This window comes from Dermacentor silvarum, chromosome 6, assembly GCF_013339745.2.
Source record: "Dermacentor silvarum isolate Dsil-2018 chromosome 6, BIME_Dsil_1.4, whole genome shotgun sequence".
NCBI classification, from domain to species: Eukaryota; Metazoa; Arthropoda; class Arachnida; order Ixodida; family Ixodidae; genus Dermacentor; species Dermacentor silvarum.
The window spans coordinates 162405095-162429729 of NC_051159.1; the positions used below are offsets into that span (position 1 = coordinate 162405095).

Below are 24635 nucleotides of genomic sequence, written 5' to 3' on the forward strand. Positions count from 1 at the left end.
TTCCGATTTAAATCAGCAAAGGCACAAAACTGGGCTACGCCATCCTTATCATCAAAAACTACACTACAAACTGTAATGCATCAAAGCAGTACAGCATCGACTCGTCGCTTTCATAACGTTTGCTGTATTAAGCTTTCTCCCATGCATTCCCCACGTTTCGCCAACTCCCATGATGCGTGCGATCCACCGACTTTTTTAAGAACTGATTAAATTTTACCGGAAACCCTTATGCAATCTAATGCATTGGTTTTCCATTGCGTTGCTTCTCATGTTTATTGTCGCAAATTCCACCAGTGCACTCTGGTAATCTTGCGCTTACAGCGAGGGATTCGGATTGTTTCCTCGCCACCCGCTTATCAGCGAAACGATTTTCTCTCTCATGCATTCTCTCACGTACTTCCTTTTGCCGAGCGACGTACTGCCGAGAATGCGAAAGGATGCGAGCTTACCCTAGTCGCAGTAACTTGAAGAAGCTTGCTTGGGTCAAATGTTGGTAAACACGAAGACCCCGTGACTTACATGTTTGCAGCCACGTGCTAGATCATTTTGTATTACGGGACGCCGTAACCAATCACAGTACCAAACGCGTCCTCAGATTCTTGTTTCATATGCTGTGACCGAGGAATAAATGCACGCACAACAAACAGTGATTTCGATCACCGTGGCGCATCACTTGGTGTACTTACGCCGCCTTCATGACTTCTGTGAGACCTATGCATATGAGTCACGGTGATTTTTTAATGTCTTTCTGTTCATATAGAAAGTATTGCTCGACTATATATATATACAAAAAATGCTTGCCTTTTAGGTCTCCCAGAAAGCTTCCCGCCGCCATGTTGATATCATGAAATATACACAGCTAAACTTTTACGTCGTAAACATTTAATATTGTACTTTTATAATTATTTGGCAATATCTATCTATGTTTTCATTAAGTTTTAACTATTCTTTATCGTAAATAACCATTTTTACGTGATCCCTTGAACATATATATGATTTTTTTTCTTCTTCATTCACGACAACCAAGTTTCGTCGCTTTTTGTTGTTGCGCAGATTGTTATGACACTAAGCTGATAGACGGTACGCAACTGTTCTGCAAAAAAAAAAAAAAATATTGGTCGCCATCGGAGATTCGTCTATCGGATAAAATGCTAATGCGTAATCTAATAAACTCGTGAGCGTTAAGAAATACCCTCAGTCTGGTAGCTATCCGGGTTCTTCTGTGAGGTTGTACACACATAGCAGCTTTTGTTCTGCGAATTTAAAAACCAGCTTTGCGGTTATGAATAACGTGCAGTCTTAGACGACAGCTTAAAAATACATTTTGGGCATACTGATATTGTTATAAGTGGCTAAATCTTGTGGTGTTGTGTGTTATTTGGCGCTATGATCTCGTCAAGTCTGACATATCTTCAGTAACGCAGTGCAAAAATGACACCGACAAGATCGAAGGAAGACTGGAAAGCACATGTCCTGTCATTGTTACGTTATCGTCTATGTCATTTTCGCACTGTGTTACTTACGGTGAAGCTACATCAACTCGCTCGAATGACAGTTCCCACATTTATGCTCAACGAAGTCAAATGTTCGTCAACTTGCGGATGGGGTGAAGCGTGAAATACAATTAAATGGCATTCTCGACCAATGCTGTGAAGCACAGTATTGCAAAAAGCGCGAAGATAGTGGAAAAATAGGACAACATACGGTACTAACAACACTTGTATCCATCTTCGTCTTCTTGTGCTGCTTGGTTTGGCGCCTCTATGCCTTGGGTTAGCATACGAGGGTTTTTTGGCCAGTTGCTGGCTCCAAAATTCGCGTACTACCTGACGCCCATGGCTGAAAGGTTGTGGCTGAATGGCGCTGGCTAACACTCCAAGAGTAAGCTAGGGGAATATTAGTAGCCTAGGTGAATATTTGTCACCACTTCATTTCAAAGGGATGTCAATAAATCATCATCATCCCCAAGGCTAGATCCAGTACACATACATTGCCGGAGGACGGCCATGACCGTATGTTGTTTGCTGTAGGATCGCACGCTTGAATGGGAAATGTGGATTGGACTCCCACAGGGGGCAAGTTGAGTATTCATCGACTTTCATTTTCCACAACATCTGCATATTCTGAGTCAACGCCTAAAGCAGAGACATAGCCCAACCCCTTTCTCACGAGATATGTTTCACAAGTTCCAGTAAGACGGGCACATTTTTTCACAACGGCGTCGTGAATCACACGGTCGTGAAGCTGCTCTGCAGGTTGCAGTGAGCCCGGGAGAATTACAGTGTTTACTTGCCTCTATTCGTCTGAAAAACCCACGTTCATCAAAAACACGTGGATGCGCACCTTGCTCAGTGAGTGAGTGAGTAGGAACGTTATTGGCAAAGGAGAGACTTTAGAGTGCCGGATGGCGGCATTGTTAAACGGCCCTGAGTCCGTGGACCTTGGAGGATTTCTCAGCTCGTGCCATGACCCTATCTTGGACAATAAGGTCATAACTGAGCAACATGACCCTCGGCTGCTCAGGAGCAGTTACTTTCCTTCTATCTTTCTTTGGCCGTGCCCAGAAGATATGCAACAAATTTGCAGGTACTTGGCATTTAACAACTTCGTTCACGATCAGCTGGCGGGTTGCTTGTACCTCTCACTCTCGGATCCGACACTGAGAGACAAAATCCATCATAACCATCTCTCTCTCATGTATATATATATTATATATATATATATATATATATATATATCCCGTTCGCTAAAGGAGAAGGGTAGGGTAGGGTGTAGGGTATGTTAGAATAAAAAAATATGAAGTGTAATGTATCTACGATTCATTGTGCGTTCCAGATTACGAGTAAAGGGGCAAGAGCATATCGTGTTCTGATCATCAAGTGTCTGGGTTTCTCTTCCTAAACCGCGAGGGCATCGTTCAGTTCCCTTTTACCAACACATCTTTACGCAGACAGCAAACTCACCCGTGACCGCAGAATAACTTCTGATATGAGGGGCGGAATCTAGACCTGAAAGACAAGAAACCATCCGTGAAGGAACAGCCTGCTTCTTCTTCGCTTTCTTCTTCACTGGCAGGAGCAGCACGTGCTGACGGGCTTCTTTCTTTTCCTCGACATCTTAAAACTGGAGTGTACTAGAATGGGGGAGTGGGTCTAGCGGACGCCTTAACAAGAGCCGAGGGTGAAGCAAAAAAACGCGGAAAATGTGGCGGTGCCACCGTCGCCTTAATCTGTATCTCCGGCCAATAAACGTTGGCTCCGGTGTTTCGGCAGCGCTCATTGGCTGACACGAGCTCGCGGGCTGAGTAGCTGTCGTCTGTTCGACGCACAGTCGTTGTTGCGTCGTTTGCGTTCTTTCCGCCGCTCTTTTTCCTTTTTATTTACAATTTATCGGTGGGGAATAATCTCAGTGTTACCGCCACCGAGTATCCGCCTGTCGAAGCTCCATGCAGCTGCTGGTAGGGTCTCCGACGCGACAAGAGTCAACGCCTCCTAAAACTTTTGGGAGGCGTTGCAAGAGCCCGGCCGGCGAGTGGGGCCGCTCATCCGGGTGAAAGCGACGGTGGCGCCACCTGTATTTTCAATAAAAAATGCCTCAGCGCAGAGCCCTCGTTGGACCCACTCCCCCAATCTAGTACACTCTACTAAAAACGGCGCAAAGCAAACTGCGGCCGCATTTCCCCCCCCCCCCCCCCCAAAAAAAAAAAAAAAAAAGATAATAAAAAATGTGGCTGTAAAGTGCTTGCTGTGAGGAGGTGCTTGAGATACTATAGTATAAACTACAATGCCGAAGTAAGCAGCAGTACGAAAGGAAGAGAGTCATAGTGAAAAGCTTGAAGCAATCCTAACTGCATATACTGTATACTTACACTGGCCTCCAAGATAGCTCCGTAGGTTTACATGCTGCTCGATCATGGTGGCTGTGACACCTGCGGTTAAATTAACACCACGTGCGCACAAGAATGACTATCGGTAGGTCTTTAAGAGATGCGTGAAACGGATAAGCTGCACATTGGTTCCTTAAGGGCATGAGATGCTTTACTGATAGGGGACTGACTGATTGACGGGATTTGCTGTCGCAATCACTGGGGCTATGAAAAACGTTGTATTGGAGGGCTTCAAATAGTTTTGGCACCTGGGGTTCTTTTGTCCATAGCATCAAGTGAAGCGCAAAGCAGCGTGAGCATCGTAAAATCTATATTGTTACTCGGCATCGTAGCCAGCAGAGCCACCAATTTTTTGTTTTGCTATCTAAGCTGCGATGTACGCATTACACTAGAGACGATGCGAAGCCGAGCTGTGCTATTACTTATGTGTGGCGATAAGTGGATCAAGGAGGTATCGATGCTATCGGGACGAAGCGCAATCTACGTCGAATACTAGTGGGTGTTACGCTGTTACGGGAGTTTATACATTGCGGCTATGAAATTTACCACTCTCAACGCGAAATCGTGTGCTAATAGTGAATTGTCCTTAGACGAACGTTCTGAACAAAAAATATTCTATATAAAGATACAAAGCATGTTTAGAGCAATGCAACACAGACACGAGACAAAATAAAACGAGCGCGACAAATCAACTAACATTGGTAGTAACAGTTAATCCCATTTTTTTTTATTCGAACAGGCGCAGCGCCATCTAGCTAGCGCAAGGGAAGCACAATGGGCAGTTAGCTTGCTGTTTGGCCAGCAGATGGCGCAGCAAATCTGCCTTTGTTTAGCATTTGTTAGGCCGAAACGGCAGAGAAGGGAGATCATCGAGGCACTTTGGCGCTTTTTTTTTTAAGGGAACAGACAACGATAGTGTCGTGAAACATTTCCCTGTGCCGCGTTCGGCCAAATACGTCCGGAGCTTTCTTGGCTTGTGTTTTGACTTTCAGCGTTTTGTCAAGAACTTTGTCGACATTGTCCGTCCGCTAACACAGCTCCTGAAAGGAAATCACATTTTCATAGGGTCCTGAACAAGCCGATGCATTCCGCATGCTCGCCAGATTGCTTACTACTCCTACCATCTTGGCACATTTTCACCCAGGTACCCATTTTGGCGCAGGTATAGGTATGCATAGTGCTAGATTGCGATAACACAACACGTAAGTGGCTCACACAGGCTACGTAACTATTTTTCGCCAGCCCAATCCAGAGGAGACTCCATTAGCAATTATTATTGTCATCATCATTGATTGTTTTATTTTCTATTTCGACCACGGTGTTAGAAGAGCTGTGGTGCCTCTTCTACCAGCGGAAAGAAAACCGTGGTAAATGTATTAAGTCGAACAGTCAAGGAACTTTATTGAAAGGCCCCGCGAGTTTGTGGGACGGGCAAATGGTAAATATATTCTTCTAAATGAAAAGAAGCCGGCAGATCCCACACCCTGTGGGAATCGATGTTATGCGAAGCAGTGTGCGGGGAGCCTACCAAGTTAATGAACCGACCATGAGAGCACCAAGACGTAGGCAGCTATTTAATGAAACTGCCGTGGTTTATCAGTGGCTATGGTGTTGGGCGGCTGAGCACGAGGTCGCAGGATCGAATCCCGGCCACGGCGGCCGCATTTCGACGGGGGCGAAATGCGAAAACACCCGTGTACTTAGATTTAGGTGCACGTTAAAGAACCCCAGGTGGTCCAAATTTCCGGAGTCCCCCACTACGACGTGCCTCATAATCAGAACTGATTTTGGCACGTAAAACCCCATAATTTAATTTGTTTTTGTGTTTCGTGAGCTACAGGACACGCATGTCATGACATTCATGTCATGAGTTCTCAGGAGTCCCTTTAGCTACGGCTAAGACACCTTAAGGAGAAAGCCTTAGCCATGCTCATGACTATGAGTGCAATCGATGCTACAGCTGTACCAAGCATTATTTATGGGCTTCCTAAGATACAGCCTACCCGTGCTGGGAAGCACCAGTAAAACGAACCTTCGAACACTCCAGAGTATGCAAGCCCAAGTTCTACGGACGTGCCTCGGCCTCCCTAAGTGTGCATCCACAGCGGCCACAATCGCCATAGCACGTGACCACCCTGTGTCAACGTACATTGCAGTCGACGATCTAAGAGTGCACATTCGACATGTCGCAAGGACCCCCTTTCACCATCTTGCTTGCCTGCCAACAACTAGGCCGCATACGAGTTTTAGCCGTCTCCTGAGTATACACGGAGCATCGCTACCGTCCAATTACGTCCCAGCAGCATGGCCTTCGTTGCCCCTGTGGTCTCTGCATTCACCTCGAATATGCCTCACCATTCCAGGCGTAAAGAAGAAGGCACAAATGCCGTCAGCAGCATTGAAGCAGGCAGCATTATTGCTACTACATGAGGTCCACAGTGACCGCTTACATGTTTACACTGGTGGGTCGGTCATGCACTCCTGTTCAGCAGCTGCAGTATTTGTCCCAGCAAAATCTACAGTAATAAAATTCTGGACATCGCACTTGACATCGACGACGGCTGTCGAACTTACAGCTTTGTGTGCAGCAATGAAATTTATCGACCAGGAACCGCCCCAGAAATGGTCTATCTTCTGCGATTCCAAGGCCGCTCTCCAGAGTTTGCTCTCTGCTCTACGCCGTGGACCCCAGGAACGACTTGTCGCGGACACACGAGAAATTTACCATCAGGCAGTTTACAAAGGACATGACATCGTCTTTTAATGGCTGCTAAGTCACTGTGGTATCTTTGGAAACGAGCAAGCGGACGCAGCCGCTCGATCTTCACATACCAGTACCGATTGCGTCGCTATCCCTATGTCCAGAACAGACGCAGAACGAAAGCTCCGTGCGCTTGCTCGCGAGCTTACGCTAGCCCACTGGAATTCAACGGACTTTAAAAACCAGCCCCTCTGTTGCCTGGATCCTAATCTGAAGCTCCGCCTTCCACATGCCTTACTACGACGGGAGGTAGCTCTCATTTGTCGCCTAAGACTTGGAGTAGCTTTTACCAACGCGTACTCCTACCTTATCGGAATGGCCACAAGTCCAAATTGTGAAACTTGCGTGTGCAAAGAGACGATAGCACATCTTCTGTGTGATTGTCGTCGTTTTAGTACGCAAAGGAAAATCCTCAGAACCACGCTCGACAAGATAGACAGCCGTCCCCTTACGGAAGCCAGAATTCTTGGTCCCTGGTCCCAGCCGACGTCGGAACGAACTGCTTCAAAAGCGCTAGTACGCTTTTTACAAGGAACAGGACTTGGTGAAAAACTCTAGAATTGTGCGGACTGATGTGTGTGTGTTTTTTTTTTCTTTTTCTTTTTAATCTTCTCTTGTCTTCTAATCTTTTATGCCCTTACCCCATCCCCCTATGCAGAGTAGCCAACCGGACGCTTAACCTGGTTAACCTCTCTGCCTTTCGCCTCTTTTTTTCCTTCCTTCCTTCCATGACTATGTGCATGGCCACATCCGAACCCATTTTGTTTGTTTTTGAGGGTTAATCTTTTTCCTCTCGGTCATTGTCATTTTTGCTGAGTCATGGTCATGACTATGACTTCTACCACTATCCTTTAGTGTGTCCTTCAATTAGTACCCGCGTCCGAAACCATTTCAGTGGTCTTTGAGTGTTAATCTTTTTTGCTGAGTCATTGTCACTTTTGCTGAGTCATGCTCATGACTATAACTTCTACGATCATCCTTTAGTATTTCCTTCACTTAGTACCTAAGTCGGAACCCATTTCAGTGGTTTTTGAGAGTTAATCTTGTTACGCTGGGTCATTGTCAATTGAGGCAGTGGTTTCATGCCCTACATGACACGCATGTCATGACATGACTATTATGTCATGATCTATCATTGATGTTCGTCATACACTCTTGTCATAATATGTCAATTTTGGTACATACCAAGTTAACAAAACGACTATAAGAGCACCAAGACGTAGGCCGCTAGATAGATAGATAGATAGATAGATAGATAGATAGATAGATAGATAGATAGATAGATAGATAGATAGATAGATAGATAGATAGATAGATAGATAGATAGATAGATAGATAGATAGATAGATAGATAGATAGATAGATAGATAGATAGATACTGTCAAAGTGGCAAATGTTCGCCAAGGAATGCTTCACATTAAAAAAACAAGAAAAAGTAATCTCCACCTGATCGTTTCGCTTCCAAAGCATCCAGAGAGGTTTGGCTGTCCGCCAGTCTCATTGAAATGACGTGAGTGCGTTTGAATAGCAGCAGCCGCGATAAATAAAGGAAGAACGAATATTAAATGAAAACATGTGCTAATGGATATGTAAGCAGATATTTTTCTAAGAGAAAAATCTTTTGGAAGGGTGCTTTTTTATTCGACGATAGTCTGCAAAAATAATTACTGAACACGTTATTAGCGCAGATTATGCTAGAGAACTCGTTTCATAAGCCTGTTTTGCATGGGGGTGGTGGAGTTTTCAAGGAATACACAGTTGTGCAAGACGTCATTGGGCGTCCCTATTAAAGATGCTGGCGATGTCATGACCACAGCAATAAAGTCAAAACCGTGACAACACCTGCGCTTTCCAAACGCCAACGTGCTCTGTAGTTAAATCAAAACAAACAAAAAATCGTATCAGCGTCTGCTAATATGGATAAAAGTTGATGCGCATCATAAGCAATGAATTTGGCGCTGCTGCATGATGCTATTGTACACATTTTTGCTAGGCGACATTCGCTAGCAATGCTTGCAACACTCGAGAAGAACCACGCATTTTTTGTGTTGGTTTTCTTCTGTGTTAAAATAATACATGGATCATGAAAGGTTGAACACAGGTATCTTAACATCGACGTTCTTAACAATTACATCAAAGCCTGCACGATGGCATCAAGCTTGAAAGATGTATTGTGGAGATCACGCGCTTTTGGTCAGACTACTTAGCCGTACCAACAGGCGCACAAAAGACATTTTGAACTATAGTTTGGACTCGGTATGACGGCCGTAGCACTCGTCGGCCTCATGCAATAAGAGCACATCGAGTACGTCACGGCCACGTGCTGCCGATGCGCTAGCGGTTATTTCTGTTGACTTGCAGAATCAAATACAATTTGTTTCTTACATAAAACACTCATGCAGAACCGTCGTACATGTCGGAATCTATTTTAACCAAAGCTTAAGTAAAACGGCTAATTAAATGCTTTACAGCTAAAAGTGATGCGCACAATTGGGTGATGACAGGTGATTTGGCGAATCGTTAGATGCTGCTTGATACGACACGTATAAATCAACATTTCAGGATTGCGTACCTATTGCACCGCACTAGGACATACCCATTCTGCCAGATTGACCAAGAATAGGCCCACCCCCAGTGGTGCATACCGCATGGCTAAATGGATGAAAATAAAGTAAATCAAAGAATCCGATAATTACAATTCACCATTCCATTAACAGATCATTGCGCCTTAGAGAAGCCTGTGAGCCGACATTACATGTGCAGGCTTTATGTCGGATGGTATTCTTTTTGTTACGCAGAGCAGAGCTGAAAATACGTGGTCAGCATAAAAAGTTTATATGAGCCACAGCATGGGTATCTTCATACAACCGTTCTATATATATCCACAAATATATGCGGCAAGGCAGTAGCCATGCTGAGGAAAGTCTGTGTGGGTTGGGAAACAAAGCTTGGCTTTAAAATGATGACAGACCGAATAAAGGGATTTCAAAAGTGCGTATCTTCTCACCAGCGGCGGCAATTATTAAATCACAGGCTTGACCTAGAAGCCACCAGTGAATTTTGAATTGCCGCTGAACAGCCCACCGTGAATCTATGAGAGGCGACCCACCTGACCTGCTAGTTGACTGCTCCTAACCGACGTTATTGAGAAGAGAAATTGCCTTTTCATATTAAGGTGACAGAATGGTTAATTTCGCAAGCTTTTCATCGACAAATTATTCGTTTGGTGTGAGCGTCGGCTCCGACGAAGCAGCTGCTTTGGCCAACTATAAACAGAGCCTTTACTCGCTATCGAGCTTCGCATATGGAACTTCCGTAGCGAGCGCAACTAAGCCTAATGTGCTCTTCCTCTACTCACTTTCCAAAATAGGCCTCGAGCCATTATTTAAGTATATACTCGGCCTTCTAGCGATCAGAGGTGCTCAGTAAATCCGTCAGTGCCGGGGGAGAGGAGGGGGATAGAGGTGGTGACGACGGCATTGCGGAAAGTTCACCGATCGCATAGAAATTCGATAGAAGTTCCAGCGCAGGGCCTTGTATAAACAAGTTTGTTTCGTCCTTGGCGAGAAAACTAACTCTGCCAAAGAGCGAAGGAGCGTCAAATACACCAAATCGGAGCCTACATTCCCCGTTCGCTCGTTCGTGGGATGTGTACCGAATTGTCATATGCAGCGAGTCGGACAGGCCGTCTCTCCGGAGCGTCGCACGAAGGATAACACGCGCAATTTCAACAAGTGCGGGCGTCTGTGGGGCCGGACTTATTTTGTAAGTGACGCTTCTCCCGATTATTTCAGTCTAACGCACTACAATTGTCCAGGAGGGTAGGGGGGGGGGGGGGGCTTAGATATCTATTTGCATTTTACCTACTTCATCGCGCTTGGAGCGGTTAGGCTCGGCCTATCCGTCTCCAAGTGGGAGCGCCCTGGAGCTCTGCCCTAGGGCAGGGCTTCTCAGGACCTATTTAATAAAGTTCTTTGTCTGTGTCTATCGCGCTTGAATGTGTCCGTATAAAAAGATATTATTTAATTTTACCGCCGACCGGCATGCGCAACTGCTTCACAGATTCAGTATACAGATTTAGGTTAAAATAATTTACGAAAACGTGCCGATTGAGTACAATTATTTGAGTGGTAACGCAAAAAAAAAAGAATGCTATTGCGAGAGCGTCAATGAAAAATTCCGTTGTTTCGAAAGAAGCGGGTAATACCCAGATGTAAAGCTAGTAACCGGTATATAATATTACATGTGTATTTGAACAATAAAGGGCGGTAATAGCCAACAGCTGATAAAGAAGATTATACCATATAGAGGTCCAGTTGAAATTTAACTTATTTGGTCCTAGTTTTGTAATTTGCTTGTGTGTTTATTCAAAGCATGGCGTGCGCTTCATGTCAAATTTAGTCTGGGGTGCTATTCTTCGCAATGTCAAATTTCGCCATATTGTCAAATTTGGTACACTTTTGGCGAACCAGAGAGGCCGTCGCAGCCCTCTCGGCGAACTGTGGGCCAATCATAGCTGGCTAAAGGGCGAATTAGACAATCTAGCAGAATAATTCTTTGTCCAGAATAGCACATATGAGTTAGCGCACGGTCTTTTTGGGCAAACGAAGGTGTGACTGCAGACGGTTCGTTATCATGCATCTATATCGACGCTGCTGCATCGGACGTACTGTGTTCCACCTTGACGATGAAAGCGGAGCAGCGTACGGTGAAGAAACGGCACGTGGTTTTCTTCACTGCACACTGCAGGCAGCAATACCCGTGAGTTATAAGGCTTTTTAATTGATAAAATGGCACAGCCCTTTCTTGTCTGTTAACTTAATATGAATACATGGCATTGTACACAATTGAGTGCTTTAAGGATTCTATGAATAGGTTTCGCATAAATTGCTATGCAGTGAATGTTTTGCTGGCCATACTACTTTTCATTCGTTGAAATGCCACTATTCGGTTCGGTCATGTATATCGGGGACTTACTCGAATAAATGTGAACTGGTTTCTAGAACCTATGTGGCAATGGCATTTAATCCCATCCTACGCCGTCACGAGCAGTTTAAAAAACCCGCTCACGCATTAGCTTATGCGAGCTGGAAGCCCATAGTAGACAAATAACACTGCGCGTAGTCGTTAATATGCGGAACCTAAAGGGATTTTGCGCATTCGCGCTAAGAAGCCTAAGATCCCGATGTTATTTCCACTTGTGGTTGTGATGTGTGGCTAGCTTTTTCTTTATTATTATTATTATTATTATTATTATTATTATTATTATTATTATTATTATTATTATTATTATTATTATTATTATTATTATTTACTGAACAGGAGTTGTTCCCATGACACCAAGATGGCGACGGTTGCATACCTCCGCCATTTTTTAGACATGTGGGCTTCTATGGAAGCTGCGCTACCGGTTTACATATACCTTGATAAAGCCACCGCACTAAAGTTCACCTTATCATGCAGTTTGATCAGACCAAGCGAGGGCCCAGAGGCTTATCAGCATGTTTTTATCTACCGATTTGCCTTTGATGCAGACACCATGCTTTGAGGATGGTAATTTTGTAAGTTTTTAGCTGCTTACAAAAGCGATGTCGGAATGAATTTAAATGAGTATCCGAAGCTTACGAAACCTTTAGAATACTCATATTAACAGAGTAGTTGCTTTACTAGTCACCGTCTGACTGCGCAGAAATGACCCAAACTTCGATGGTTTTCATATAGTAGAGTTGCATACTCCGAACTTCGCATGCAATTTGGTACTGGTTTTCTGCCATTAACGTCAGCATTGCTCATGTGGAATGCATAAATAGAAGAGTTTATTATCTACAAATCTTTTTCAATGATGACCTTCGTGCACAATAATTTGTGAGAAAAAGTGTTTTCCCATAGAAACCGCGTTTTTTTGCAGTTTGCTGCTGCTCGGGGGGCTGGGTGTTCACACCGCCACTGCTCAGAGGGGAAGTCCCAAACATAATTTTTTTTCAGCGTTTATAATGATCAGCACCCTCAGTCCAAATCTAAAGTACGGTGCAACCCATGTTTTTGTTCATCAGAAAATCACCTCTAATGATTTGGGCCTCTGTGATCGACTACTTGTCTTATACAGATCCGCCCACGGATCGCCGGCGACGTGTTTGAGGCACCTGTCTTAGATTAACGTAGCCTCCCATTACTTCAAGCAGCCGAATGCAAATAAAGCACTATTGTTATTCTTTTTCGCTTCGCTGCCGAACACTTTTCTGCATATAATACTCCAATGATACCTTTACGTTTGGCAATTCAAAGTCATCGCAACCCACTGAAGATATGTCATCGCACCCCCCCCCCCCCCCCCCCCCCTCCCGCAAAAGTTTATTACCAACAGCGACTTAATATTGACTTCATTGTCAGGTCACAAGAATAAAGAAAAATTTTGCATTTACATTCTTCCCGTACAAGCTATTTTTTTTTCAGGCAAATGAATAAAAATGTAGTTCTGAAGGAATACAAGTATAAAGTGATTGCTTCTTTTTACTGTCGTTTTTACAAAGTCATACTTACGAATATCTGGCACTAGCTGGCTAGCTCATGTATCAGGCTATCGCGATCCTTCAGCGACGAGTAGGTCGGGTCCTTATACATAGACCTATGCTGCGAGCTCGCGTGAAATACATCAGTATGGATGGAATGACAAACGACGATAACTTGATTTCCGAGGGTGCATCATGTTAACAGTGCTGTGTGATTATAGCAAGCAAAGCATAAAAGAAATCGACGCATAAGTGCGCAGGCAGCGCGGCCAAAAATGTTCCATTTGGGAGTTACCTGTACAGAAGCCCAATCAGTGTTCGACCTTTACTTTTGGAAGCTATAATAAAGAAAGTAATTCCAGTCGAGTCAACACTGCAGTCGTCGAGTCATGCTACGGAGTATTTCGTCTAAGCGAAATAGAGCTTCAACTATGAAATTTCGAACCTACGCATTGTTTACGCGGTACCAGAAGGGCGCCTGCGTTCTTATTTTTTGTTTGACAAAACCGTGTTAGCAGCCAGATCAGTCCGCATCGACGAAGATGGCAAGAAAACGCACAGCTGCGAAACATCTTATTCTAACGGTATCGTCGTCCCATAGCTTAACTCAGAAAGATGTGACTGAGGTGTAGAAGTGCTGCTTGCTGGGCCAGTTGGTTCATACTAATACTTGGGGAAACCAGCGACAAAAAAAAATAATAAGAGGCAAATACGAAGAAAAGAAGAGTCAACACAACGCTTGTTGTGTTGACTGAGGTGGTTCACTGAGATCACTGAATTGGGTACTTAGCACGTTCGACGTTTTCAAGGCGTGTAACAACTACTCCTTATGCACTGCGATCCCTTTGAAACATTTCAATGCACGATGATCTCTCCTAGACTAATGTCCACAGACATAGTATTTTTAGCAGCCCCAATGCGGGTGCAGCGTTCGCTTGTGCCGTTTAAAAACGCACACAAATCAATGAGCGAGTTGACGGAGTCATCCGAGGGACCCATGTTGCTCTCAACATACCCACATAGATGGAACATCAATTAACAGAAAGGCCATAGTAACGCTTCGGGGCATGCATGGAAGCACCACGACAAAGCCGTCAACCGATTTAAAGGAATCGTATGGGAATTTGCTCAGGTAGCTAGCTAACCTGTGCATGGAAAAGGCGCTTCGATGAAAGTGTTGCGCAGTTGGTGCCACCATACCCACTGACGTCAGCCCGTGCCAAGCACGGTTTTGTACGCTCCGCCAGCGTCACCGTTGAAGACCGCGCTGTAGATCCATGCAAATGCGTCCCTGAGGAGCAATCCTACGCTGTGGCGCCACCACAGTTTGTTCCTTGAGCCGTAGAAGACCAAATGCAGCTGCTGAAAGCGGTGTCAATGGGAGAGGGGAGGGAACTTCCCGTCCAAACTAAGAAGGCTGTAGGTCAACTGCGCGTGATGCAGGCCGCCGACATGCATAAGCAGAAGCGGCACATAAAAAAGGAGCTTCGATGAATGCATTGTCCGACTGACCACAACGAAGTACATGAATGCTATTCTGCACAAAATGCTTAAAGCGCCGTCATGAATGGCAACGTAAAGCGAATGATACTGTATATACGTACAGTGATGGACACAACTAAACGCCGTCCATGTTCCACAAAACGAAGGATAAAACCAACAGAAAACTGAAATGTCCTATGTTTGCGCTGAAAAGTGGACGCAGCTCTTTTAAGGCGTGATTAAATGGATTTGCCCTCAATCTCCTGTAGCAGTGCTGTAATAAAAGACAACAAAATCATAGTGCAGCAGCATAAATGGCACCGAAAGATGCGAAGTGCGTAAGCAAGGCACATGTAGCGCCCTGAAAGATCTGGCTTATTAAAAAAAAGTGCGAGCATGCGACCTTACCTATATCGTGGTTCTTGCTTTTTTTCTTACTTTGTTTCATGATGTGTATCTTAAACGACTACGTTATTAATTCTTTTATTTCAACTTATAGTCAGTGTATTTTTTATATAAAAAACAAAACAAAAATACCAAGAACATGAGTCAAATATATTTATTGGCTCTTTTTGATTTGTGTTTTTCATGTTCTTGGTCGTAAAATTTATGACTCTGCGAAAGTTTCATTGTCTAGGCTGAACAGATGGGACGTGTCACCGCGACGTTCGTATCGAAGATTGAGAGCCTATAGGGCCAACTTGAAAGACATCAAGTATACTCGTTTGTCGCTGTCCGCACTTGTGAAATATTATCCGCGACACAACTGCAGCGAAGCGCTGGTTTTTTAGAAAGTCTACGAACGAGCATAACGAGCAACATTTGACAGGTGCCAAATGCAGGCTAAAGTGGCTCGCGAATGTAAAAGATGGTGGTACAGGGAGGATACATTGACTGTGAGCATGAAGTGGTTTCTTTCATATTTAATTTGGGTCCTAGAACATTGTCAGAGCTTTAACAATGATGATTAATTGCGGCAACTATTACCGAGATTTCTGTTTGCCAGATGTCTTGTATGGATAAGCCATTACCAAGCAAGCAAGCGCTGCTTGTCAAGGATACCAATATGAACACATTGCTTCTCTTGTGACCACCCTATTCCGCCCGATAGGAGCCCCTACACTACGTCACCATTCTACCAGTCCGTGCCTTGATTATAGCTACATGCGAATATTCAAAATTTTGAGCACAGTTATAGCGCAACTTGACAGCAGACCAATGTCAGTTGAAGTGATTCTCACATGTCGTCGACGGAAGACATCGCAGCTGAAGGCGACGAAGGGACTACTTCGGTTTTCAGAAGAAACGGGCTTGGACAAGCGCCTGTGACAGTGATGTCGCGTACCACGCAAGAGTGACGGACTGTGACTGACGATGTGTGTGCTGTGCTGTGTACTCTCTCTCTCTCTCTTCTTCCCATCTTTCATTCCCCCTCATCCCGCTCCCATGTGTAGGGTAGCAAACCGGTTGTGCTGAACTGGTTAACCTCCCTGCCTTTCCTTCTCCACTCTTTCTTTCCTTTTTTTTTTTGAGCACAATTCAGACATTTCTGTTTCGAACGCAAGTATTCGATTCGTGATTTTCTATTTGGTGCTTTCCGATATTTGGTCAGAGCTAAATAGGCTATGCAACTCTCTCAACTATGCCAATGTCGTTGCCTCACGGTGTGAAAAGAGGCTTGTGCTCCACCTGCTTCTGCAAGGTGTTGGTGTAAGCCACTGCAGTTTAGAAATATTTGGAATTCCAGCAACTCAGCTTATCCGCAAGGTGAAAACTATGTACTGTGGAAATATCTCCGCACAGATGAAATACTTATTCAGCATAATTGTACGTAATGCTTTATTGTAGAAAATGAATGAATGAATGAATGAATGTCACTGCGGCCTAACAATGCGCATCCGACTTTGCTTCTTTGTCGGCGTTTTAACGTGGATCACGTTTGCATCTGCCAATGCGAGACATGTACGCGAGCATTTATAAATCTCACTGCTCTTACGAGCGTTTTCAGGCACAACTGGGGAGCCAGGCGAGACATCTATGAGTAACGCAATCAACGCTGATGCAAAAAGCTACTCCAAGGACCATCATGCCAATGTAAACGAAATTTGTTACCTCCGTAGAAGTAGTGGCCGCTCCTTAGAGCTCAGTCTGCGTCCCGCATGTGTCCAAGGCTTCTCGTATATACAAAGGTTTACGCTAACACACTGATAAACAGACCTCGTGTGAGTGTTTTGCGCCCAACGCTTTCAAACACACAATACTTTATAAACTGACGCGGAATAAGCGCCCCGGCAGCTGGGAGGAGTCGAAAAGTATGGTGTCCGCTCCCCATACAACACATTGATACTGGGTCGGAAGTTCTCAGCCTAAAAAAGTGGCCCGGACTGGGGCCTGAGTTTCTACGAGACAAATAAATGTTACTTTCGTCCCCTGCTTGAAGCCAAACACAGTAAACACACTGCACAATTTGATTTCAGGAACTCCCGAAAATCGAGTTGAATATTCGGCAAGCGGTTACTGTTACAAAAGGAATGTCGCCCTTGTTATTGGGGAGGACTGTTTGGAACAGATGTATGTCAACCTCGGAAGCAAGACTTCAATTAAATAAGATTGAAACATGGTTGTACTGCGCTGAATTCTTAGTCTGAAAGAATTTAAGAACGCTAGGCGGAAGGCCAAAGCGCGAACTACTAGCTCACCTACATGCGCCAACTACCTTTACGCTAATCACTTTACGGAAAAATACAAAACAGCCAAACGCTGTGCAGTCATTCGCTTTCCTTCTCCGCAGAACGGGCAGCAGTGCTACAACCTTGGAGCACCGGATGAGCTGGCGGCAGCTGAAGACCGGCCTGTCAACGCGGCGAAACGGAAGCGCACCGGGGAGGCCGAAGTTGTGACTTGAGTGCCGTGCTTTCGCAGCACATTGCATTGCCGTCATGGCCGTCCGGTACTTCCACGTGGCCGACTACTGCGTGCTTGTGGCTGTGCTGGGAATCTCGTCGTTCATAGGCGTGTACTTTGCCTGGAAAGACCGCCGCAGCACCAACAAAAAGGATTTCTTCGGGGGAAGTAGGCAACTACAGGTGAGAAAAAAGAAAATTGCGCGAGATGCTCTCACTCCCTGCGTAAGCTGCATTCGCAAGGGTACCCGTTGTCTGAGTGATACCTGTTTTACAGCGCACGCATGTTACGTACTTCAAAATGGAGGTTAGCCGGGCGTGTTCGTACGACGACATACGTACCATTGCGAACAGTGCAACACCGGGACTAAAACTAACGGAAGACATGAGAGGGGAGCTGATTATTTTTTTTTATTTATTATACAATACTGCAGACCACCGTGGGGTCCAAGTTGAAGGTACGGTAACAAATGCAAATGACAAGATAAGACAACCAAAATTTTTTTGAGACAAAGAAAAGAAAAGTAAGAAAACCGAGCAATAGAAGGTGAAATCGTCCATCTTGAAAGTAACACTCCAGTTAAAGCACAAAATTACTTCCATCAAATACACATGATGAAATATGTTCGCCCGGGAACACTTCTAGGGAAGAAGACTCATATTTAAATGTATCTGTCCAAGCGAAAATTGGAGACAGCGATGGTTCGCGTGTGTGCCTGGTTTTTCTTTTGTTGTGAGGTCTAACACGTTTTGGTAAGTCTAAGGCAATATTCCCTGCAAGGCATTTAACAAAGACAGTGAGTAAGCTCTTCGATATTTATTGAAAATAAACTGTACCACGTTCCTTTGAACGTGCTCTAGCTCTCCCCGTTGGCAATACCGCACAATTAAACGGCAAAAGCGCGCCCAGTTAGCGCCTTAAAATAATTTTCGGAAGTGATGAGAATAGCAGATAACTACTAGAGCGTTGTAATTATTTTCTGTGGTTATGCGAGGCATTTTAATGTTTTTACGAAGTGCCTTTGATAATGACTTCGTTACAAAGGGTGATGTAAGTTTGTATAATATTGTAGGGTAGGCTGCGCTCTCTCGAAATATAAGTCAGTTACAAGTGACTGCTCTATATTCTGAAATGACATTACTTGCTGTGCAAGTTCTGTGTTGTGACGTACCGAGCACCAATTTGAACTTTATGGCAACTCTTCGTTACCGCTTTCGAACCTATATTTACCTTTTATGTTTATATTGTATCTCTTTTTGTGTCTGTTTAGCGGGCCTATCTTTGTTAAGTACTGTCTGTTTTTGTTTTTCTCGTTTGTTTCTTTTAGCCGGCCAATTTTATAAGTATTGCTTGCCTAAGCGAGAAGGTGTGGCGGGCATCACCCATGATGCCAACCTCTCCTGCACACAAATTTAACAATAATATAAAAGCAAAACATGCCAGCTGCGCAACTGTTCGCATATGTTTTCTGAAACCTTGCTGTTATGGTGGGAAAATTTTCCGCGTGTTTAAGAATTCAGGGATCTACGAAGGTCACTCAAATGACAAGCGCAAACGTTTTAAAAAAAATGTGGTTGATCCCTCTTATATAGGAATCGGTATAGAACACGAAAGTGAAACGTGTCTTCACAGAAGTAGTGTAATGTTTATTGCACATTGATATATAATGTCTATTGGTGTTTTGTGGCTAAAGCGTCCTTAGGCGTTGATGCACCCACGCTGACGCCTGGTGGCACGTCTCCTCCATCACGACTACCAACGTCGATGACCATGAGCAACCGTCGTGCATATGGAAGCTGCACTACGCTGCACACGCTAGCACAACGCGAAAGACGAAGCACGTAACTGACACACTAATACAACGCGCAAGACAAAGCACGTAACTGAATCGTCACCGAGTCAAATCAGCGCGTACAGCGCGTCGTAATTGCAGCCTCCGCGATCAACTTCAGAAACATTTTCAGAGCTAATTGCGGAGGCCACGCTCCGCTGTGCTGAGTACGGTGAACGCCACCTAGGTGGCGTTGGTAGTGCTTCTTGATGCCAGCGTCCCTTCGAATGCTGGCATCGAGGCGTCGTAGTGCTGAGACCACCGAAGCGTTCACTGTCGGTGCGCGTTAGTGTCATAATGCAGTACTTCTCTTTTCTGCTCGTAGGCGGCGGCACCGCCCCGAGCAAGAGCGCGGGTACACGGAGGAGTGTTAGATATATAAGGCGCGTCTGTGTAGCTCTCTGCAAATGCGTTTGTGGCGCAATGGGTTAAACGCTCGGCGATCTATCGTCGCGGACCGAGAGGTCGTGGGTTCGATTTCCAAATTTTGCATGTTTGTGGAACTTTTTCTTCTGGTTTCTTTCTTTGTATTATGTTTCTGTACATTGTAAGAACGTCATTCCGTATTTCCGTATGACGTATTTCCGTGACGGAAATACGTCAGTGAAGTCTTGGTGGACCCCGGCATAAAACACTTTCGTGTTAAAATAAGAATTTATTGTACACATGCAGCACAAAGCTGTACTCTCACTTTTCGACATAATCTCTCCCACGCTCAATGCATGTTTGCCAGCCCTTACAAAGTGGTGGACCGTAATGCGTACGTAATGTGTTTACGTTTGGTTGCATACGCTAAACTAAATCTGTCTATTATCATGACGCAGGCCATATTGGGAAACTCCGGATTGAATTTGGCTACCAGGGGTTCTTTAGCGTGGGCCCAATGCAGGGTACACGTGCATTTTACAGCGCAGCTGTATACCTCTCGTTGGTCAGAAAATTTCGTGGCGTAAACACAAAACGCCATACGCCATACCAGCTGTGCGATAGCTTCGCCGAGCTGGGGGAGAGAGAGTTGAGAGAGAGTGAAAGTCGAGTATAAAAATAGCATCGCGCAGCATAGCGGATGCGAGGTGGTGCGGAGGAGTGAGGCATGTGGTAGTGGGACGCGTCGAGCTGCTGCCGACGCCGATTGCGTTTCCCCGCGTTCGCGCCGAACGCGGGGAAACGCGCTGCGGTGCGAACACCACACCGCCTTTTGAACTGCTCCTGTAGCAGGCCCTTTCCTGTACACGCAAACAACCTAGGCAGCCAGTTGAAAAATAAATCCAGGTAATAATCCCCACCTAAAAGAGGTGGCATATATTGTCTGTTACTTCCCGCGAGACATGAAATTATTACATTCAGATAATAATAAGGGCTGTTAACAAGGCAGGCAGAAAGACGAAAATGTCGGAATTCATGTAACCACGCTTTCATACATAAAAGGGAGACCCGTCTAGCAACTCATTCAGTTCATTCTAAGACTGCCATGGGTAGACCACAGAAATTAAAGACACCAGAAGGACAGCGTGACTACAATGCTCGACCACGTGTAGTGTTTGATACAGATTCGCTGGACATTCACGTGCGCAGGTCGGGATGGCGGCCAATTTTTTCCATTTCATCCCATCGAAATGCGCCCGCCGTGGTCGGGATTTGATCCCGCGCCCTCGGGCTTAGCAGCGCAACGCCATAGCCAATACGCCACCAGGCGGGGTATGTCGCAACTGTTGCAGGGGCCGTATGGGGCCGTGTATTGTCATGTTCCAACATAACACCTGCAGGAATCAATCCACTGTGTTTTGATTTGATTGCAGGCCAAAAATTATTTTTCAGGCGGTCATAGTATGATTCACTAGTGATAGTGGTCCATCGCGACGTGTATAGTGATCCAAGACTGCGCCTTTTTTTTTGTCCCAAAATAGCGTCGCATAACCTTCCCTGTTGATGGCATTGTTCGGAACTTTGGTTTGGGTGATGAGGAATGGCGCCTTTCTTTACTGGCTCTCTTCGTTTATGGTTGCTGGTAGTGAACCAAAATTCCGTCCCCGGTGGCGATTTTTGCAAGGCATCCCCTTCCTGTTCAACGCGTCATGTAAGATGTTCACACTAGAGCACTGCACGGGCCGATTTTTGTGGCCCGGGCCCGGCCCGGGCCCGTTTTTACATTGCGCGGCCCGCCCGAGCCCGATCAAAACTTTTATGGCGAGACACGGGCCCGGCCCGGGCCCGGAAATAATCTACGTTACCCGCCCGGCCCGACCCGCCACCCCTTTACATTAAGCCCGAGCCCGGCCCGAGCCCGGCTTAAAACTGGCCCGAACCCGGCCCGAGACCGAAAAATACATGTTTTTCAGAGTTGAGAAGCCCGAGAATAACTCGCAGAAAGCCCGAGCCCGGCCCGGGCCCGCGTCAAAAAACTCGAGCCCGGCCCGGGCCCGGGTCAAAAAGCACACGCCGTGCCCGAGCCCGGCCCGAGCCCGTGAAAAAACTGCTCTACCCGGCCCGGCCCGGCCCACGGGCCAGACCGGGCCCAGACTTTCGGGTAAGCCCGAGCCCGTGCAGTGCTCTAGTTCACACGCATCAACACGCCGCTGTTTCAATTCAGGAGTCAGCAACTGGGACACTCATCCGAAGACATTACGCACAATGCTGAACCATGACTGATGTTTATACTCGCTCCAATCTCATCCAGCGTCATTCGGTGGTTTCCCATCACGATGGCATCAACGGCTGCAATGTTTCCTGGAGTCACAAGGTGATGCACCTGACTCGGACGAGGAGAATCGGCCACGGATGTCACACCGTTTTCGAATTTGTTACTCCATTCGTAGACTTACCGCTGGGACACACATGCATCCCCATACTGGACCTTCATTCTGCAATTAATTTCGGTGGGATTCACACCTTCACTATGCAGAAACGGAATAACAGAACGCTGTTTCTCCCCGGTGTAAGTTTCTAGTGGAGCGACCATTTTTATACTGTTCCTGTGCCGGTGTTCCTGCACCTTCGTGATGCTGCCACCAAGTGAACATCGGGCGTACTGTTAGGAACATGTCTGCCGACGTTACAGCTAGGCTACTGGTGCCATCTATTGCATTTTTACAGCGAAAGCTGTATATGGCTAGGCGAAACGAAAAACCGTTCGTCCCATGTTTCGCTAAACGTCTCCATTGGCTGCGCCGTCAGTTACGTCATTCTCTACGTCGCACCCAAGCGCGCGCGTCATCGGTAGCGCAGTTAGTGACGTCGTTCTCTGCGTCGTGCCTGCTCTGCCAATTGGCTCTGCCCGTAACGCCGGCTGCTCGGCCCGCCGTTGTCGCATGCGTTCGATATCTCGAGTTAGCAAGGCGTCGTGGTTAGCAGCATCCGCCCGCCATTGGCGCTTGCGTTCCACTAGAAACACAAACATGTAATCAATAACTGAGAAACGCTTCAATACAGCTTCGGGATTGATCCACTGCTAAACCTCGGGGCCACACTTTTCAGCTTCGCTGGTTATAACCATCTGTACGGAGTGCTTGGGCGGTGTTTTTTATTGCGATAGCAATTATATGGACACTCAAAAGCAGATTTCTGCCGTCGGCGTCGCCGTCGCCGTCGGCGTCGCCGTCGCCGTCGCCGTCGCCGTGAGGTTCCGTATGACGTCATTTGGAGATGAAATCGTCGCCGCGCGCCGAACGCTGTATGTGCGAGTGAAAGGGCGCGAGGGGCGCGTCTTTCACGGGGAGTGAACGCACGGCGGAGAACAAACGCGCGTTCTGCGCCGTGCTCGCTTAAGGGCTGCAGAAGTAGGCGTCTCTTTTCTCCTTTACAATCACCATATATGTAGAGCAAACGCGCCTTCTTCGGACGCGCGAGAGGCCGTGGGGGAGGGGGAGGGAAGGGAGGCGACGTTTAGCTGCGGCACCAAGTGCCTATTTATATCAGAGGCTCCAGCAACAGTCACCAACGCCGCACGCATTTTGAGCTAACGCGGGCAAAACGCCGATGGCGTCGACAACAGTTCTGCGTGTTGTTGCTACCAAAGCCGCTCACCTTACTTCGTATGACATTGCTGTGTTGCTATCGCATTCATTGCTTCGCCCTTAGGGCGAAACTGTGACATTTTTTAAATACATTTGCGGTTTTCGTTTGACTGACCCTCATATGAGGAAAAGACGTGTACTAACAGTTGACAGCATTTGCTTGTGATAGATACATCTCTGTAGTTATTGACTGATAAGCGATCGCCCCTTTTAATGAGATAGAAATTATATGGACACTCCAAGTGAATTTCTTCCATTGGCGTCGCCGTCGTCGCCGTCACCGTCACCGTCGCCATGATGTTCCATGTAAAGTCCAACGGCGATGAAATCGTCGCCGCGCGCCGTATGCTGTATGTGCGAGTGAAAGCGCGTGAGGGACGCGCGCTTTCACGGGGAGCGAGCGCACGGCGGACCGCAAACGCGACTTCTTCCGTCGCGCGAAAGGCGTGGGGGGACGGGAGGGAGGGAGGGGAGGCGACGTTTAGCTGCGGCACCAAATGCGTATTTATATAAAAAATGTCGCAGTTTTACCTGAAAGGCGAAGCATCGATTGCGATAGCAAATTAGTAGAGGGCAATTCGGAGTAGGGATAGTAGTTTTATCGGCTGCATAAACTTATACACATTGGCTTACAAACTGAATTAACAATCGTGGTGTCAGTGCGCACAAGCAAACATGAATAGATCACCCTGAATGACCGCAGCCAACGACTGCCAAAACGCTGGCAGCAAGCGCAGGTTCGCGCGGTCTATCGCTTCAACGGAAACTGAGCGGCGAATGCACAGAGCATACAGAGGTCAGAGCCGTGTGGAGATAAGAGACGGTGCGGGCGACCCGCACCGCCGGGCAAAGGAGAAGTTGTTGGCAGAAAAGAAGCTGCCCCCCCCCCCCCCTCTTCCCGTTTCTTGCTTTCGCGTGGGAGATTGAGTGACAAGATACGCATTTGGTGCCGGAGCACAGCGCCGCCCCGCCTCCCTCCCTCCCATGCCCCCACAGCCTTTCGGGCGACGGTTGCGTTTGCTTTCCACCGTGCGTTAGCTCTCCGTGATCGCGCGCGGTGGAGTTCGCCCTCCGTGATAGCGCGCGTCCCCCGCGCTCTTTCGCTCGCGCATACGGTGCGCGGCGACGATTTTATCGCCCTTGAAATCTATACGGAACCTCACGGCGACGGCGACGGCGACGCCGACGGCAGAAATCCGGTTGAAGTGTCCATATAATTGCTATCGCAATAAAACGTTGCGAGGCGAGA

At 46.4% G+C, this 24635-nt stretch overlaps 1 protein-coding gene across 1 annotated transcript in view; it reads left to right on the forward strand.

The window, feature by feature from the left end:
• The window catches only part of LOC119456321 (sodium-coupled monocarboxylate transporter 1), a 67693-nt gene that overhangs the window by 6829 nt on the left and 36229 nt on the right, over positions 1–24635 (forward strand). The window contains exon 2 of the mRNA XM_037718024.2: positions 17430–17724. Within this exon, the coding sequence (XP_037573952.1) occupies positions 17578–17724 (147 nt within the window). The 5' untranslated portion in view covers positions 17430–17577. The remainder of the gene's footprint in view (positions 1–17429; positions 17725–24635) is intronic.